Consider the following 16,391-nt stretch of genomic DNA (forward strand, 5'->3'; position numbering starts at 1 on the left):
TTTGAGAGAAATGATTATGAAGCAAAATTTGATGACTTGTGAATCTTTTGCTGAAAGTTAGTGCTGAATTTTAGTACACTGTGAAACTCCTGAAGTGAATTTTGTGACTGAACACTAACGCGAGTTGTTTGGCTTTTGAAGTTAGCGTTTAAAGCTAACTGTGAATGAGTCTTGCTAATCATGCTAATCCCCACCCCCAACAACCGGAAGTCATGATATGGAGTGCGCGCGCCCCCTTTCGTTATGCGGCCGCATTCGTGTCGCAGTTCCATTTTTCCGCCTCGTCGTCCCGGCTGCGCGGCCATATTCTCTCATCCCCTCAAACATGGCTGATTACACGAGTGTGGCGCCGCCATCCTCAAACGCCGGCGGAGGAATGAACGACGCTTTTAAAGACGCGTTACAACGGGCGAGACAGGTGAGTGATTAAACCTGACGAAGTTTTAAACACATTTAGAATTTCTCAGCATTTAGAAACAAAACAAACACCGAAATCGCGTTTTTTTTTTTTTTGAGTCTCGCTAGTGGAACTGTGGCTGCGTTCCAAATGGCTAGCTAATGTATGACGAAGTGCACTAAGTAGTGTACACAACGTATTACACATGGGGTAACCTTAGCGCAGTACAAATCTAGTGTGGATGAATTCGGAACGCGGTCTCGGTCGATTTTACAGGCCTGCTAACGTTAGCGGGTTGCAACAAAGGCGATGGTAAAGGCCTGGATATTTGAATACTACACCAAGTCGTGTGCTTTTTTAACTTTCTAATTTTTACTGTGGTGTTTTGAATATTTGATTAAACGTGTAAAGAAAATAAATTAAGCGTTTTTTGTGTTTTTTTTCTGTTTTCATCGAATTAGTTTCAGCTCAATGAAATTTAGCTTGATGCTATGCTAGCGAGTTAGCTGTAACATAACTATAAGTATCGCTAATTTAAATTCTATCGTTTAAATGCCGACGAGCCCCAGATAAATGTAGATTTCAATTGATTGAAACGTAAAGTTATATTAATTTGTCTAAGTTGCTTTATAGCTACTTTTATTAAGCTGTGGGCGGATTTATTCCACGACCTCAGGCGAAGGCCTTGTTTGCACGCGCGCTGCACACGACGTCCATTGAGTCTTTTAATATTTTTTATTTTCAGATAGCAGCTAAAATCGGGGGTGATGGAGTTAATCCACCTCCTCCAACCAACGAGTTTGCGTACGGAGGGCAGAAAAGGCCTTTGGAAGACGCGGGTAAGTTCAGATTCAATCTTTTTACAGAACTAAGATTCTCGGATCTTCTACCGAATTAGTGATTCGTTCAAACATCCGATATTTTTTTTTTGATTGATTCATTTGAGGTGTATCGATTCTAGTGAATCTGTCTGGGCGATTTTAGTACATAAATTTGATTTACAGTAATTTTTTTTCTCTCCTAGTAACAAATAGCTCACAGTATTACAATAGTTTTTTTTTTTTAATTATATATATATAATATATTCCATTGATGTTTGCTGGCAGTAACACTAATTTTATTTTAAATATATTGCTCACATCCTGCAGTGTCCCAAGCTGGAACTTCTTCCATACTTCCAAATTTAATCCCCCGTAGTTGCGCATCCGTATAACGGTGTGATTTGTATCCGCGCACCGCAGTCCGAGCTGCTTTTATGCAAATTGACTCAGCCTCTTTAAAGCAGTCTTTTGTGAGATTTGGTGTAGTTTTCACATCGCCTCGTCTATTTGTTTTTATCCAACAGATCAGCCAGAAACAAAGAAAGTCGCAAGTGACCGTAAGCGTTTATTTTTCAGTCGTATCTCTTAAAGAAAAAAAGAAAAAAAAAGAAAGAACAAAAATACTGACCATGGCCTTATTGTTGCAGTGAGTATGAGACGATGTGTAACTCGTTTTGTTTTTCTCCCCAAAGCTTTTGCTGCAATGGGTGGAATGGCTGGTCTTCCAAGGTACTAAGTTTCTATAATAACGGAACGTTAACCTTTACAATGGTACTCGTACTTCTCAGCTTTTATGAACGTGGAGTTTTGTCACAAATTAACGTCTGATTGCTTTACCCAGGCCTATGTCAGAAGAGTTCAAGGTTCCAGACGGCATGGTCGGCTTTAGTAAGTAAATTTTTTTTTTTAGGTTTCCGAGATTTCACAGTTGCTTCCTGAAGATTTCAGAGGCTTAATCAATGCTTGCTTTGTCTAGTTATCGGAAGAGGAGGAGAGCAGATTTCAAGGATCCAGCAAGAATCTGCATGCAAGATCCAGATAGCTCCAGGTGAATGACCGTGTGATTGAAGTTTTTCCAGTTTCTCCTGTAAGCCTTCAACACACAAACCTACTTTATTTCGCCCCATCTTACAGACAGCGGCGGCATGCCTGAGCGCTCGGTGACGTTAACAGGCTCTCCGGATTCCATCATGTGAGTGTGTATGATGACACAAATCAGCGTTTAAGTTTACGCACTGTGGTGTGAACGTTAAATGATTTATTTCTTTTTGTTTACTAACAGGACTGCAAAGAGGTTACTGACCGAGATCGTGGAAAAGGGCAGACCGACTCCGTTTCACAATGATGGCCCTGGCATGTCTGTTCAGGAAATTATGATTCCAGCATCCAAAGCAGGCCTCGTCATCGGAAAGGGCGGCGAGACGATTAAACAGTTACAGGTGAGTGAAGATCTTTCGTTATTAAGGCCAGTCGTTATTTTAATCATTTTCATTAACTTTTTAAAACTTCTGTTCTGAACGGCAGGAGCGAGCCGGGGTGAAGATGGTGATGATTCAGGATGGGCCGCAGAACACTGGGGCGGACAAACCGCTAAGGATTTCTGGAGATCCTTATAAAGTTCAGGTTAGTTTCCTATATAGAGTAAGATTTCTGTCTCGTAACGTCCTGGTGCAAACCGGTCAATTAAAACCTTTTAATTCCAGCAAGCTAAAGACATGGTGATGGACCTGATCAGAGACCAGGGTTTCCGAGAGCAGAGGGGTGAATACGGATCACGGATGGGTGGAGGAGGAGGAGGTGGCGGCGGAGGAGGAGGAGGAGGAGGAGGGGAAGGTTTGGATGTAAGTCGTGATGATTGAGAGCTGATGTGTATACGTGGCTATAATACCATGTTTCTGTGTGGTGTGTTTTTTTTTTTTTTTTTTTTTTTAATCCAACAATTTTTTTTTTAAATGATCTTTTAGGTCCCAGTGCCACGCTTCGCAGTGGGGATTGTGATCGGCAGGAACGGAGAAATGATCAAGAAGATTCAGAACGACACCGGCGTTAAAATTCAGTTCAAACCAGGTTTGTCTAGGTTTATTCTGGGGTGATGCTAGTATTGAAAAACGGTACACACGTGCTATTGGATAGAGGAGTGCTATTAACTTGTGTGATTTTTCCTCTTCTGTTTTCACCCACAGATGACGGCACTACACCAGACAGGATTGCTCAGATCATGGGTCCCCCTGACCGGGCGCAGCATGCAGCCAGCATCATTACAGACCTGTTGCATAGTGTGCAAGCTGGCGGTCCACCCGGCCCTGGGGGCAGGGGCAGAGGTCGTGGCCATGGTAACTGGAACATGGGGCCACCAGGGGGTCTGCAGGAGTTCTCCTTCACTGTTCCTACCGTTAAGACCGGCCTCATTATCGGCAAAGGTCAGTCCTTATTTATTTATTTATTTATTTATTTTCTTTTTTTTCTTTTCTTTAAATGCTTGTGTTATTTAAAAAATGCTTGCTTAGAGAGAATCGGTTTACAAGGTTCGTCATGCCCGGGGAAGATAAAAGCCCTTTGACTTCCGTTCACAGGAGGGGAGACGATTAAAAGCATAAGCCAGCAGTCTGGTGCCAGAATAGAGTTGCAGAGAAATCCTCCTCCCAATGCTGATCCCAATATAAAGATGTTCACAGTGCGCGGGACACCGCAGCAGATCGATTATGCCAGACAGCTCGTTGAAGAGAAGATCGGGGTGAGTGACCTGAGGACTAAATATAAGACTTGTATAAAAATGTTCTGTAAAATTGTCAACGTGTGTGTAACGAGCGGATTTGCACACGTCCTCAGGGTCCCGTCAGCCCTATAGGTGGACCGCATGGGCCACCGGGACCGCACGGAGGACCTGCACCGCACGGCCCCCCGGGTCCACCTGGACCTCCTGCACCTATGGGACCTTACAACCCAGGGCCCTACAACCAGGGACCTCCTGGACCACAGTAAGCGCTTCAGCTTTTGTGTGTTATTAGGAAAACCTTACTGAGGTTTGGGATATGATGATTATGTGACATTAATTACAGCCAATAATTTAGATTTTGTGTTTTTCGTTTGTTTCTTGCAGCGGTGGTCCTCCAGGGCCATACCAACCGCAGGGCTGGGGTAACGGTTACCCTCACTGGCAGCAGGGCCAGCCCGATCCCAGTGAGTAGCCTTTGTTTTGTCTTGCTTCTATTACCTTTCCTAATGTTGTACAGTGAGGTCTGACGTGCCATTTGATTTACAGACAAAGCAGCGGCCGACGCTAATGCCGCAGCGTGGGCTGCCTATTACGCTCAGTACCAGCAGCAGCCTCAGGCTCCCATGACTCCCACCAGTGGTGCCGCTCCTGGCACCGCACCAGCTAACGGTCAAGGTAAAGCTTGTTTTCTCTTCTAACGCCCACTTACCCATTACATAGGTCACAGAACAAGTCTAAAAGACTACAACATCTGCAGCGTAGCAAGTTGTATGTGTAGATAATTTCCCTTCTAGTTTAACTTGGGTCGAGCGCAGACTTCCTACATGACGGTTCTCAATTAGTTTGCACCGTTTTTAACAGGTGACCCGCAGGCTCCAGGTCAGAGCGGACAGGCAGATTACACCAAGGCCTGGGAAGAATATTACAAGAAAATGGGTAAATTGTAGTTTTAGATTTTATTTATTTCCCCCCTCACGGTCTATTTTGAAACTTGAAGCTAAGCAGCACCAGGGATATGAACAGAAGTGTCTTGTCCTGGTTTTCTTTAGCAAAGTCTGTCAGGTTTTTGATGTTTTTTTTTTCCCTCAGACAGGTTGCCATATTATCTGGAGTGTAATAAACACCAATAAAGTCTGTACACTTTGTATGATGATAATGTACCAGGCATAAAATGTAATATTTGGTTTATTTAGATACAAAAGTAGCCTTAGCCATTAACGCTGGGTCTAGTATGGTGACTGCTATCTGTGAATTAGCCAGAATCCTACACACTGTTTTGCACACAAGGATATATTTGTGTGCAGCATTAGGAGTAATTTAAATGCAACGTCTATGTTTTTACCTCATGAGATGCCTGGTTATGTTTTTAAACTAGTTCTTTTGAATCAGCTCACCATCGTAACGTCGTTTTTCAGCGCTGTTTGTATTGTCCAGAAATAAATCCTGACTTCAGTTATACAAAGTCAACAGAGCACTAAATGATTAGAATGTTGAGTTAAAATGATTTTTCCGTTTCTTAAAACGTTATTGTTTTTTGTCGTCGCTCAGGTCAACAAGGCCAGCAGCCGCAGGATTACACCAAAGCGTGGGAGGAATACTATAAGAAACAAGGTGAGATTTTACAGCTCTTGTTCTTATCTGGTGCTGCGTGTGGGCAGTTGTGTTTCATGTTACGGCTCTCTGCAATAGAGCTGCTGTAAATACCTCTGCCCTAGAGCAAGCTAGTGGGTTTCTGTCCCACCACTTGGAGACAGCATGGCTGGGATCGTTCCCCCACTTACAAGTCTTTTGTTTCACGACTGGGGGGGTTAGATCAATGTTTGACTCGAGCTCGCAAACAACTTCGGCTTTAGTTAAAATGGTAACGCAAAAAATTGTTACAAGTGATGAAACCTAATATTCCTCTAGTGAAGACCGTTAAAGGTCCGGTCTCCGTTGTTTGTTTGAAAGCCAATGTTGACATTTTGAAATCACCAAAACAAACATGCCCCTACCACTCTCTCTGCCCATGTTGACAAGACACGCCCCTTTCTGCTTATTGACTACACGTTAGTTTTGTTTAGTTTGGCGTCCCAATGCAGTTTTTTGAAGCATTTCTCAAACAACGGAAACCCCACCTTTAACTTTTCATCATTAGTAATGCGTTTGAACCCCAAAGATGTGCTGCTGTTTGACTAATATGAAACGTTTACATAGTGTTTTTATCACGTGTAACAGGTCAGGCGGCCCCTCAGGCGGCCGGGCCGAGCTCTTCTCAGCCTGGAGGCCAGCCGGACTACAGCGCCGCGTGGGCTGAATATTACCGCCAGCAAGCGGCCTACTATGGCCAGGGCGGCTCTCAGCCCATGGGATCAGCACCACCGGCCCAGCAGGTACGCTCCTGATAACGTTGTATAATGTCGACTATCGTGTTTATTCCCTTCTTCCCCTATCTCTGTATAACCTTCTCCTCCACAGCTTCATCAGGAGTCCCTGCATCCCGACATCAGCGAGACTTAACCAAGCTGTTCTTTTCCCGTCCACAGGCGTCTTTATCTCTGTAATTAGGTTATGGGTTGGGGGAGGGGTAGCGAGTCAATGTTTCTGCTCTTAACATGTTGTGTATTTCTTATGTATTTCTTCTGCACAGGGCCAGTAATGTGAAGCGGACATAAAGTAAATGCTACCTTGTCGAAAAAATCCTTTGTTAAATGTTTGGATGCAGACGCCTTGATGAAGATCGTAGTTTCCTTGGTTTGCGTTTAAACTAGATTGCAAAACGGCTCTGGATTTGAGAATTCTACTGTTTGTTGTTTTTTTTTTTTTTGTTTTTTTTTTTGCTTCTTTGTTTGTTTTTGTAATTTTTTCCACTCTTGTATAAAACTGTTTTTAGTGCGGTAATAATGGTCATTCCAGCTCCTGTATTTCATTATGTAGTTCAGAACTCATGTCTATATACAACTGCCCTAGTGCTCTCTCTCTCTTTCTCTCTCTCTCTCTTTTCCATGTAAATGCTCTCAGTTTTAAAAATGCCTGTTGTGTTTTGCAATAAAACATAATGAAACCTCCTGTGTTGGTAAGTGGGCAGGGGAAAAGAAACAATTGGGGACGGTTTACGTGGTTGTGTGTTGTTTTTTTTTTTTTTTTTTTTTTTTATTAATATACTGTGTTTTTGTTGTTTTGGGGTATTTTTGGGTGGGGGGTTAGTACTGTTTTGGGCCGGGTGGGTGAAACGGGACACGATCCACAGACTTCACGTCTCTTTCTGTCCGAAATGACATTTTGTTTCTCTCCAACTGTCTATATACAGCTTTTGTTATAATTTCCTAGTGTTTTAAGCTCTGGCATGAACACATCTAGTCTGGTTTACCGGCAGTAGGTTGTAGACAGGCGTATACGAGGGAAGGTGGGGCGAGCCGTGTGACCCGTTTTATGACTGACTTATACTTATAACTGTTGCTCAAATAATGTGAGAAACTTTCCCCCTCACAGGCCAGTTTAGGACAGCGGTAAGCAAATTTCCATAAAGCAATGTGATATGATTGCAAGCTGCTTCATTTTTTTTTTTTTTTGGTTCCCAGGTCAGGTGAAGTGTTTTTTTTTCTTTTCTTTTCTATTACGTGTTGTGCATTACATTTAAATGCCCCGTTTCCCACTTCTTAAATGCATATTTTTCTGGCAAATGTTTTAGATTTAAAAAGAAAAGGGGAAAAAAAAGACGCAAAATGATATGGCAGTGTATATATACGTATAAATATATATTTTTTTGCCCACCCTGTTTGGCGTAGACTTGTAGGTGTGTGTTTTTAGGGCTGAGGAGGCTACGCTGTTACCACACCAGTGAAAATGAGCCCTCCGTAAGTACAAAAAGAAATGCAATTAAATAACGACAGCCCCAGTTTCTGCTCTGTCAATGCATTGTCTTTGGCCAAGTGTAGTGATTTATACTTGTACTTAAAAATTGATTTTGTTAACCCTGAATTTGTGAACTTTAACTGTTAAGTACAGGGGTAAGTATGTCTGGGCTGCAGGTCTGAAAGTTTATTATTTTGATTGACTTTTTTTTTTTTTTGACGTACAAAATGTTAGCTTCTCTCTTGAGCCTGTGACTTTACCCTAAGACTGTTCAGGTTTGTCTAGTAATATTTCACCTGTATTAATCCTGCAATTATGCGCTATCCGGTCTCTCTCTCTGTCTGTGTGTCTCTCTCTCTCTCTCTCTCTCTCTCTCTCTCTCTGTTCTGATTTTGCTTTTAAAATCGAACTGTGTGACGTTTGACATTGTGTAGTCAGGGCAGTCGAAATCAGGGGTGAACAAATCATAAATCTGTTCCGATCTCACCCACAGGGAACGTTATTTAAAAGCAACGTAGGCTAATCCTGTACCTGGTTTTGTTAATTTAAATAAACAAATAAAAGTAGAGCGTCGTTCCTCATGGTTTGAAAGGATGTTCATTCGTTAATGCTAATTGCTAAGAGCCAGATTATGCGTAGGGATTTTTATAATTTTTTTTTTCTTTCTACAGCGACACCCCTAAATTCACTTAGCGTGGGACATCCTGGGCTACTGATTTGTCCATCCCTGAAATGAAAACCTAGGAAATGTTCATCTAGTTTCTACTTTTTTAAAAGTGCCACTTATCGTTGCAGCTGTTTTTATGATCTGCTATTGCATTGCATCTGTTTTGACCTAGTTAACGAGCCACTTAACATTCAGACAAGTTTGCATTTTCAAGAAGATTAAAAAAAAAAATGAATGCAAAATGTGTTGTTGGGATGGATGGTGGCAGACTTCACCACTTTCCAGGCTGTTCTAGTTCTTTGCCTGTGATTCAGTCTCTCTTTTGCGGTTTCCCTCGAACTATATATCAAATAACCCCAATGTTGATTGGCGGCTCGATGCGCAGTGTCATCCCCACACCTTAGGTTCTGCTGCGGTAACACAGGTAAGCTTAACCTAAGACACAAATCTGTTTGACCTGTGACTCAAGTCTTGCAATTTTTTTTGTTAAAATTCACTGTTGAAAGAAAAAAAAAAGGCCCAATGTTGTATTAATTAATTGCTTTGTCATTGGCAAAAATGTTATCTCAAATATTTCCTTTCTTCCCAAATAGCATTATAATATAATCTGCAAAATCTTTAGGATTATCTGTACATTTGAAATGCTGTTTCCTTACTAATCAATGCATATCCATATCCTGTTAGTGTGCTAGAAATTTTCAGAGCAATTAATGGCACTGTAGACTGTGTTGTTCCCTGTATTTACCAATGCTGCATGCAGTTGGATTTAAAAAGAAGAAAAAAGCTGTGTTATGGCAATTCTAATTTCTGCCCTGTACTCTGAAGTGTACTCGTGTATGTATGCTGACATGGTTTTGAACCCTGTGCTGTTGTGGCGCTAATACAAAATGCTGCCTTCATTCTCGCTCACAGTGTTGAAGAGGCTGCAGGCGTAGTGCGTAGAATCAGGTCCTCAGCTAGGGTTGTCCCTAAGGAGGAGTCCTTTGACTGTGTCCCTCTGCTGAACATAGACCGTTCAAGGGCTCCAGTTATAAGGTAAAGCAAAAAAAATAAAATAAATAATGAATACCATGAGGTTGTAATGTGACGTTTAGGGCTGAATGTTTCCAGATTCTGATGTCGATGCTTTTCACATTGCTGATATATAAATGGCTTTATGAACTGTACCATGATCATTTCGTTGCAAAACTTATCTGCTGATTTTTATGGTCAGGGTTTGAAAATGTGCATCAAATGCCAGATTAGTTGGATCATAAACCAGGACACTTTTTTTTTTTTTTTTTTTTTTTTAATTTACTATATTTCTCTACCTTTTTGCATAGCACACTTGCTTGATTTAGGCAGTTTAATGGAGAGTGTTATGTTGTTCGTTGCTGCATATGTTGTGGTATGCATGCAGTATGCCATGTCCTTCTGAGCAAACTGTCCACGACAGAATTTCGTTGCGGGTGTAGAAAAGAAGACATAATCGGAGGCTGAGAAATGGGGATCGTGGCCGGGAGGTAAACACAAAAAAATGGTTTTCATGTCCATGTACCTGTTGAAACTATGGAATGTATAGCATTTTTACGTTTAGGGTTTTTTTTTTCCTCAGAGAATTGCTGGTTTTTTGACTGTTTAGCCTTGACCTGTCGTTCAATAAAATTGTAATGATTGAAAAGCTCGTCTGTCTCCGTTCCTTTTTTTTTTTTTTTTTTTTTTTTTTTACCCCACCCCCTGTTTCAAGCAAGTCATTAAATATTGAGGGGAAACGTCTAGAGTTGTGTTTTTGAGCACCTGGCAACCTTTCTGAACGATTGACAGGTTGGTTATTTGGTTTTCTTGAGTCTTCTATAGCATATTAGGCATATTAGAAATGCTACAGAAGACAGGACCTGCTGGGTGCTGAGGGAATTAAGAATTTGTTAAACGTAAAGGATCGAAGTGACCGGAACGGTGGACGTCTGCGAGGGGAAAGTTGTAAGTATGCTGCAAATGCGAGAGAGACAACAGGATCGGGAGCAAAAATTCTACTTTTATTAAGATAGGATGAAGCTTAACTCTTGTGGCTTTCTAGTTGCAAATAAAAAGAAAGTCTTGCTTGGTGTTTGTTTTCCTAATGCTAGTTTTAAGAAAGTCTCCTTGACTGTAAGGAACCTTGTTGCTCTCAAGTTCCCCGTTGTACCTTCAGTATGCATATTCTATTTCAAAAGGCTAATTATGTTCTGGTGCCACACCTGGAGTCTCCTCTACAAGAGAAGTTGTATCTGATTATAAATGTTAAGAGGTTTTGTAGCCTTTTCCTTGAACGTGTAGTAAATAGCACGCTGCTATACAGCGTTTTCGCCCAAGGAAATCCTAAATCCGATCGGACACGGAGTTTAAAAAAAGGTCTCGCCTGACATGAAACGTTATCCTGCTTTTGACACTGTTGAGAAAAGGGCTGAATAATTCATAGGAGCCACAAGTTGCTCTCAGCAGCAGGTGGATTTAAATGCAATGACAATCGTGGGAATGTTTGTGCCAATGCTACACCTTCATGTTTTACAGTGTTATCCTTCAGGAGAGCTTTAATCGGCAACCATGTACGCACAAGGTATCTTATCTGATGACCTAAGAAACTTTTTTTGTTTTTCATATATACATCTCATCATCGCCATGTGTTTCAGTGAAACTTTTCAAATAAAGTCTTTAAACTCTGCAAGTTCTTGAGACTGGAACTTGAAGCCAGCCACTACCATTTACCAGGACTGGGAAACCAGTTATATTTCCATAAGCTGCTTTAGATAACCGGTTAGCCGTATTTTAAGGGTTTTGGTAGTAAATGAAGGTAGAACCTTCCATAAGCCTTTTAATTTTGGTTCATCAGGAGGACTTCCTGGGCCCCCAGGCATCGCCCCTGTGATCCCTGGTGAGTGAGGTCTTATTACATGATGATTGTGGTTTTATGCACCAATAAACTTCAATTCAGACATTCAGCCTCGAAACATGTCCAGGGTTTGATAAAGCAGATCCCGGACTTTGGGGCAAAACCCATGTACTTGAGCCACAGGGTCTCAGACAGCCTTGATCCAAACAAAAAAAGGTCCATATTGACTGTTTTTTTCCATTTGTACTTCATCTAAGCACTTAAATAATCAGTTCTAAAGAATGAGACCAGTATTGTGTGTGTGTGTGTTTCAGGGCCATTATTTAAATCAGGTGTGGGGGAAACCCAACTTGTTCCATGATATCTTTGATTAGTTCATGCTAAGTAGCTTCCTCGTTTGCTTGTCAGTCCAAAACTTCCTTAAACACAGGAAACTGGAAAATGGCCAAACTGGTTTGAGCTGACAGGAAATTTTAATGTAACTCAAATAACGACTCTAAAGCACCACCAGCACCACCGTGGTGTGCTGAGAACAGCAAAAGAAACCATCAGGTTCCTCTCCTGTCAGCTAAGAACAGGAAATCTGTATCCGCAGTGGGGACGGGATCGTCCAAACTGGAGACCGGGGAGAGGACAGAAACTGAAAGTACCCTTTAAATAAACAATGGGAAAAGTGTAACATGGCCCATTAAATAAAATGAGTTTGAAATGACCCTTTAGCAAAATGTCACAGGTGTGAATGTACTACACATCTTGATGTCCTAACTTGTAAAGTTTTCTACCACAGCTTATAGCGTCGATCCTCACGCCAACTCTTTCTCAAATGGACAGGTTCCCTTGCCCCCAGGTACACTTTCGTCAGTTTGTTGCAGCTCCGTTTTACTGCAGCGACATGTTTTAAATTCAGTGTTTTTCTCCCTGCAGGTTTTGTGACCCCTCATGTACCTGCCATGAGGTCTTTTCCACCAGGTACATTTAAACAAAACAAAAAAAAACCTGTAAACATAGACACAGAAACTGCACTCAGCCTTTTTGCGTGTTTGGTCCAGGGTATGTGCCACCTCAGATACCCTCGATAATGCCTGTCCTTCAAGGACCACCAGGATGCCCGCCTGGTCTGGAGTACTTAACCCAGGTGAATGAATGAATATACAAGTCACAATGTGCAAACAATGCAGCAATTCCAAAACGTTAAAGGTGCGGTGCACGATGTTTGAAAAATGCTTCAGAAAACTGAGTCGGACCTGCAAACAAAACAAACGTAGACAATGAGCAGAAAGGGGCGTGTCTTGTCAATATGCGGCGGAGAGAGTGTTCAGTGCGCATGTTTGACGTTAGCAGAAAGCGATTGATACATTGACATTGACATGGCGGATACCAGCCGTTACCTCTGCCTCGGGTTCTAGGTGTTGAACGTCGTCTTCCACGTCAAATGGAGCTAAACCTTTCACGCTACAACACACAGAACTACAAATACACATTTGTATTACCACAGTATTACTCATTGGGTTCATTTATTGATAAAAATATCCCCTCGGCCAGCCGCCCCAGCAGGTTCCGCCGCAATAGTTGCCTGGGTTACGTATGTATGTGTGGGCGGAGCTATCAAAACAGGGAAATCAACATTTGGGTTAGAGTGCATGTTTGTTTTGGTGATTTCAAATGTCAACATTGGCTTTCAAACATTGTGCACCGCACCTTTAATTGTAACAATAAATGGATGAAAATAGTAAATTGCTGTGGTGTAAATGGAATGTGGTTATTTTCCACCAGGCTGCATTTCAACACCCTGAAGTTGATCATGTTCCTGAAACAACATGCCAACCCCAGTGTTTTTTTAACCATCACAATTAAAGAAATACTGTAAAGTGTTGGCACCCTTCCTGATTTTTTATTTTTTCTCATGTTTGTCACACTTTAATGTTTCAGATCATCAAACACTTTTTCACACAGAGCCATGTGGGTTTGGATTTTGGAATTCATTCATTCATACAAACTCCACACACACAAGGCGGAGGTGGGAATCGAACCCCCAACCCTGGAGGTGTGAGTCGAACGTGCTAACCACTAAGCCACCGTGCCCCTGATTTTGGAATTGTATTCCCTTAATAATAAAAACCTTCATTTAAAAACTACATGTTGTGTTTACTCGTGTTATCTTTGATTAATATTTAAATTTGTTTGATGATCTGAAACATTAAAGTGTGACAAACGTGCACAAACAAACAAAAAAAATAAATCAAGAAGGGGGCCAACACTTTTTCACACCACTGTACCTATAATAACACTAATCACTTACAGGTTGACCAGATCCTTGTCCATCAGAAGGTGGAACTAATCGAAGGTAGAGAATGAAACTATTTTTTCTTTTTTTTCTATTTCATTTCTAAACCCAACACAGAAGTGAAGTGCAGACGTGAAAACTTTCTTCCTGTCTTTTCTCTCCAAGCTCTTATGGGTTTTGAAACCAACAACCAGTATGTTGTGAAAAACAGCCTTGGACAGCAGCTATGGCTCGCCATCGAAGAGAACGACTTTTGTACACGGATGGTATGCGGTCCTGTGCGCTCTTTCGTCATGCGACTCCAGGACAATGTGGGAAAGGAAGTGCTCACCCTCACACGGCCTTTAAAATGCAGCAGCTGCTGGTTTCCATGCTGCCTCCAGGAGGTACGTGAGGACGATGACTTAAAGGTGGGGTCTCCTTTGTTTGAAAGACAGTGTTGACATTTGAAATCACCAAAACAAACACACCCCTAACCCAAATGGGTCCCACCCCTGTATTGATAGCTCCGCCCACATATACATGCGTAACCCAGGCAACTAACAGAAAGAAACGTGTATTTATCATAGCTGAAGGGAAGAACAACACGATTGCAGATAAACAAACAAGCAAAAATGACACACAAGCATAATCATGTAAAGGACAAAGGCATATATTAGTTCTGTGTAACAAAGCAAAACCAACGTTACTCACCTATCGAGAAGGAAAAAAGCACCTCGGCATCTTAAGTAAAGTCGGCCACATATTCACAGGTTGGAGTTTCCCGAGTCAATAACTCCTGAGCTAAATGCTGTTACTACACAAAACGCGGTTGTAGCTGCCTCTCTACATTACTACGATAGAAAAGAGGTGTTATTTGTGTAGTAACAGAGTTTAGCTCAGGAGTTATTGACTCGGGAAACTCCAACCTGTGAATATGTGGCCAACTTCCTGCTCCTTCAGTTCTCTCCAGCGCTGGAAAGCTGATACTATATTAACACGTCCTACTTCTTGCCTTATCGTAAGCCTTTCTTCTCTTTCTTTCTTTGTTTCTATCCTCCATGTCAGTGTTAAAACCGCTTTCTGCTAATGTCACACATGCGCACTGAACACTCTCTCCGCCGCATACCGACAAGACACGCCCCTTTCTGCTCATTGGCTACACGTAAGTTTTGTTTTTGTTTTGTTTGGCAGCCCAACGCAGCTTTCTGAAACATTTTTCAAACAACGGTGACCCAACCTTTAATTACGACATAAACAGTGTGTGTAGAATGTACACTCGTAGACAACGTGGTTAAACTTGAAACTAAAAGCATGCAGCACAGATGCTCGTGTCTGTCAGCAGACCCTCAGCTTATCTACTCCAAGTGATATCTTTAGGAATAAGTAAGATTATTAAAGCATATTTGTAAAGGTGTTGTAAACATGTTGTGTATCTTAGATGGAGGTCCAGGCTCCTCCTGGCACTGCTATCGGATATGTGACGCAGGACTGGCACCCGTACCTCCCTAAGTTCACCATCAGGGACGAGAGGATGAGCGGTGTGCTGCGGATCGTCGGACCTTTCTGTGACTGTAACTGCTGCTCGGACGTCATTTTCAAGGTCCCGTGTGCAGAACGTAAACAGACACGTTACTGTAGTACGTTATTCCGATCAATACACTGATTTGCTGGATAACTAGCTTACTCTCTTTTGTACGTTAAATTTTTTTTTTCACAGATTTTATTTTATTTACGATTTTTTTTTTTTTGGTCACTTGAAGAACTACTTTTATTTGGTGTTTTCAGATTTTTTTTTTATTCAGAGGAAGACAGATTTCCTGTCAGCTAAAAATTCTTTTGTTCAGACATTCAGAGATTTTTTTTCCTTTTTTTTTTTGCCATTTTTTGATGTCTTTGTGCCATTTCCCGATTCACGAAGACCCTCTTATGGGTGTTTAAAATTTTTCAAGGTCTAGCTCAGGGGTCAGCGACCCCTGGAAAATAAATATTTAATTTAAATTTATTTTATTTTAGTTTGTTTTTAAAAAAATGTAAATTTAAATCCTAAGATTATGATGCTCTTGTAATAGTAAAATAAACCGTATTAAATTTTTTTGTCATTCAAAATATGCGTCATAACATTTACATTTACAGCATTTGACAGACGCCCTTATCCAGAGCGACGTACATAAGTGCTTTAATCTCTGGTTCACTAGGTTACATACTTAAGATACCATGAGTTTAAAACATTTGTTCAAAGTTACAATGAAAAAGTGTCAAAGGTTTTTTTTTGTTTTGGTTTTTTTTAAAATGCAAAAGATAAGGAAAGTAGTGCTAGTTGAAGTGTTTCCTGAATAAGTAGGTCTTCAATCGCCGCTTGAAAATAGCCAGTGACTCAGCTGTCCGGACCTCTAGGGGAAGTTCATTCCACCACCTTGGTGCCAGAACAGAGAAGAGTCTTGTAGTACTTGTAGTACTTGCCTCTTACCCTGAGAGATGGTGGTACCAGTCGAGCAGTGCTGGTAGAGCGGAGGTTGCGGTGTGTAGTGCGAGGAATGACCGCCGACTTGCGAAATCCGACACAGAAGCAGATGCATTTTTGTTTTGCTGCAGCTGGCAAGTTAAAATTTTGATGTCATGAATACGAAGACGACTCGATTAGACATTGAACATTTTAATTGAAAGTAACCTACGACCCATTTTTTTTAATGCAGAAATAAAATTTCTTTTACTCTGCAGCGGTTCATTGATTTCATAAATGCAACACACTACAGTTTTTTCTATACTTTCCATAAAGGTAAAAAAATGATATATGCAGTTTTATTTTCATTTTAGATGCCAGAAGGGTTTTGTGGCTCCCTGT

At 41.3% G+C, this 16,391-nt stretch overlaps 2 protein-coding genes across 7 annotated transcripts in view; both read left to right on the top strand.

Moving 5' to 3' along the window:
* The first annotated feature begins 239 nt into the window (after nucleotides 1-239).
* On the top strand, nucleotides 240-6,978 carry fubp1 (far upstream element (FUSE) binding protein 1). Of its 6 annotated transcripts, none has more exons than XM_027148558.2 (20): nucleotides 241-418; nucleotides 1,143-1,236; nucleotides 1,743-1,775; nucleotides 1,911-1,947; nucleotides 2,060-2,106; nucleotides 2,195-2,266; nucleotides 2,353-2,410; nucleotides 2,501-2,657; nucleotides 2,743-2,841; nucleotides 2,922-3,059; nucleotides 3,183-3,285; nucleotides 3,402-3,638; nucleotides 3,792-3,952; nucleotides 4,048-4,196; nucleotides 4,319-4,398; nucleotides 4,481-4,609; nucleotides 4,796-4,870; nucleotides 5,483-5,545; nucleotides 6,152-6,306; nucleotides 6,392-6,978. In XM_027148558.2, exons 1-20 carry the CDS (start codon nucleotides 326-328, stop codon nucleotides 6,431-6,433), a joined length of 2,022 nt encoding a protein of 673 aa, XP_027004359.2. In that variant the 5' UTR covers nucleotides 241-325; the 3' UTR covers nucleotides 6,434-6,978. The 6 variants fall into 6 exon arrangements, with proteins under 6 accessions (XP_027004361.2, XP_027004359.2, XP_027004360.2 ...); XM_027148559.2 differs by having other exon boundaries at nucleotides 6,564-6,978; XM_027148562.2 differs by lacking the exon at nucleotides 241-418 and adding an exon at nucleotides 645-709.
* A 3,757-nt stretch (nucleotides 6,979-10,735) lies between these two features.
* Nucleotides 10,736-16,391, top strand: part of LOC113644047 (phospholipid scramblase 1) — an 8,065-nt gene continuing 2,409 nt past the window's right edge. Inside the window, exons 1-8 of the mRNA XM_047818293.1 lie at nucleotides 10,736-11,010; nucleotides 11,284-11,325; nucleotides 12,071-12,130; nucleotides 12,208-12,252; nucleotides 12,333-12,418; nucleotides 13,585-13,627; nucleotides 13,733-13,953; nucleotides 14,988-15,149. Of these exons, the coding sequence (XP_047674249.1) occupies nucleotides 10,998-11,010; nucleotides 11,284-11,325; nucleotides 12,071-12,130; nucleotides 12,208-12,252; nucleotides 12,333-12,418; nucleotides 13,585-13,627; nucleotides 13,733-13,953; nucleotides 14,988-15,149 (672 nt within the window). The 5' untranslated portion in view covers nucleotides 10,736-10,997. The remainder of the gene's footprint in view (nucleotides 11,011-11,283; nucleotides 11,326-12,070; nucleotides 12,131-12,207; nucleotides 12,253-12,332; nucleotides 12,419-13,584; nucleotides 13,628-13,732; nucleotides 13,954-14,987; nucleotides 15,150-16,391) is intronic.

The sequence above is a fragment of the Tachysurus fulvidraco genome, chromosome 1 (genome assembly GCF_022655615.1).
Source record: "Tachysurus fulvidraco isolate hzauxx_2018 chromosome 1, HZAU_PFXX_2.0, whole genome shotgun sequence".
In the NCBI taxonomy this organism is placed as follows: Eukaryota; Metazoa; Chordata; class Actinopteri; order Siluriformes; family Bagridae; genus Tachysurus; species Tachysurus fulvidraco.

Excerpts from the sequence above, each read along its gene's own strand:
- fubp1 (XM_027148558.2), top strand. The coding sequence starts at position 326 with ATGGCTGATTACACGAGTGTGGCGCCGCCATCCTCAAACGCCGGCGGA. Across the intron at positions 419-1,142 it reads CGTTACAACGGGCGAGACAG|ATAGCAGCTAAAATCGGGGG; the intron begins GTGAGTGATTAA and ends TTTTATTTTCAG. Across the intron at positions 4,197-4,318 it reads CAGGGACCTCCTGGACCACA|CGGTGGTCCTCCAGGGCCAT; the intron begins GTAAGCGCTTCA and ends TGTTTCTTGCAG.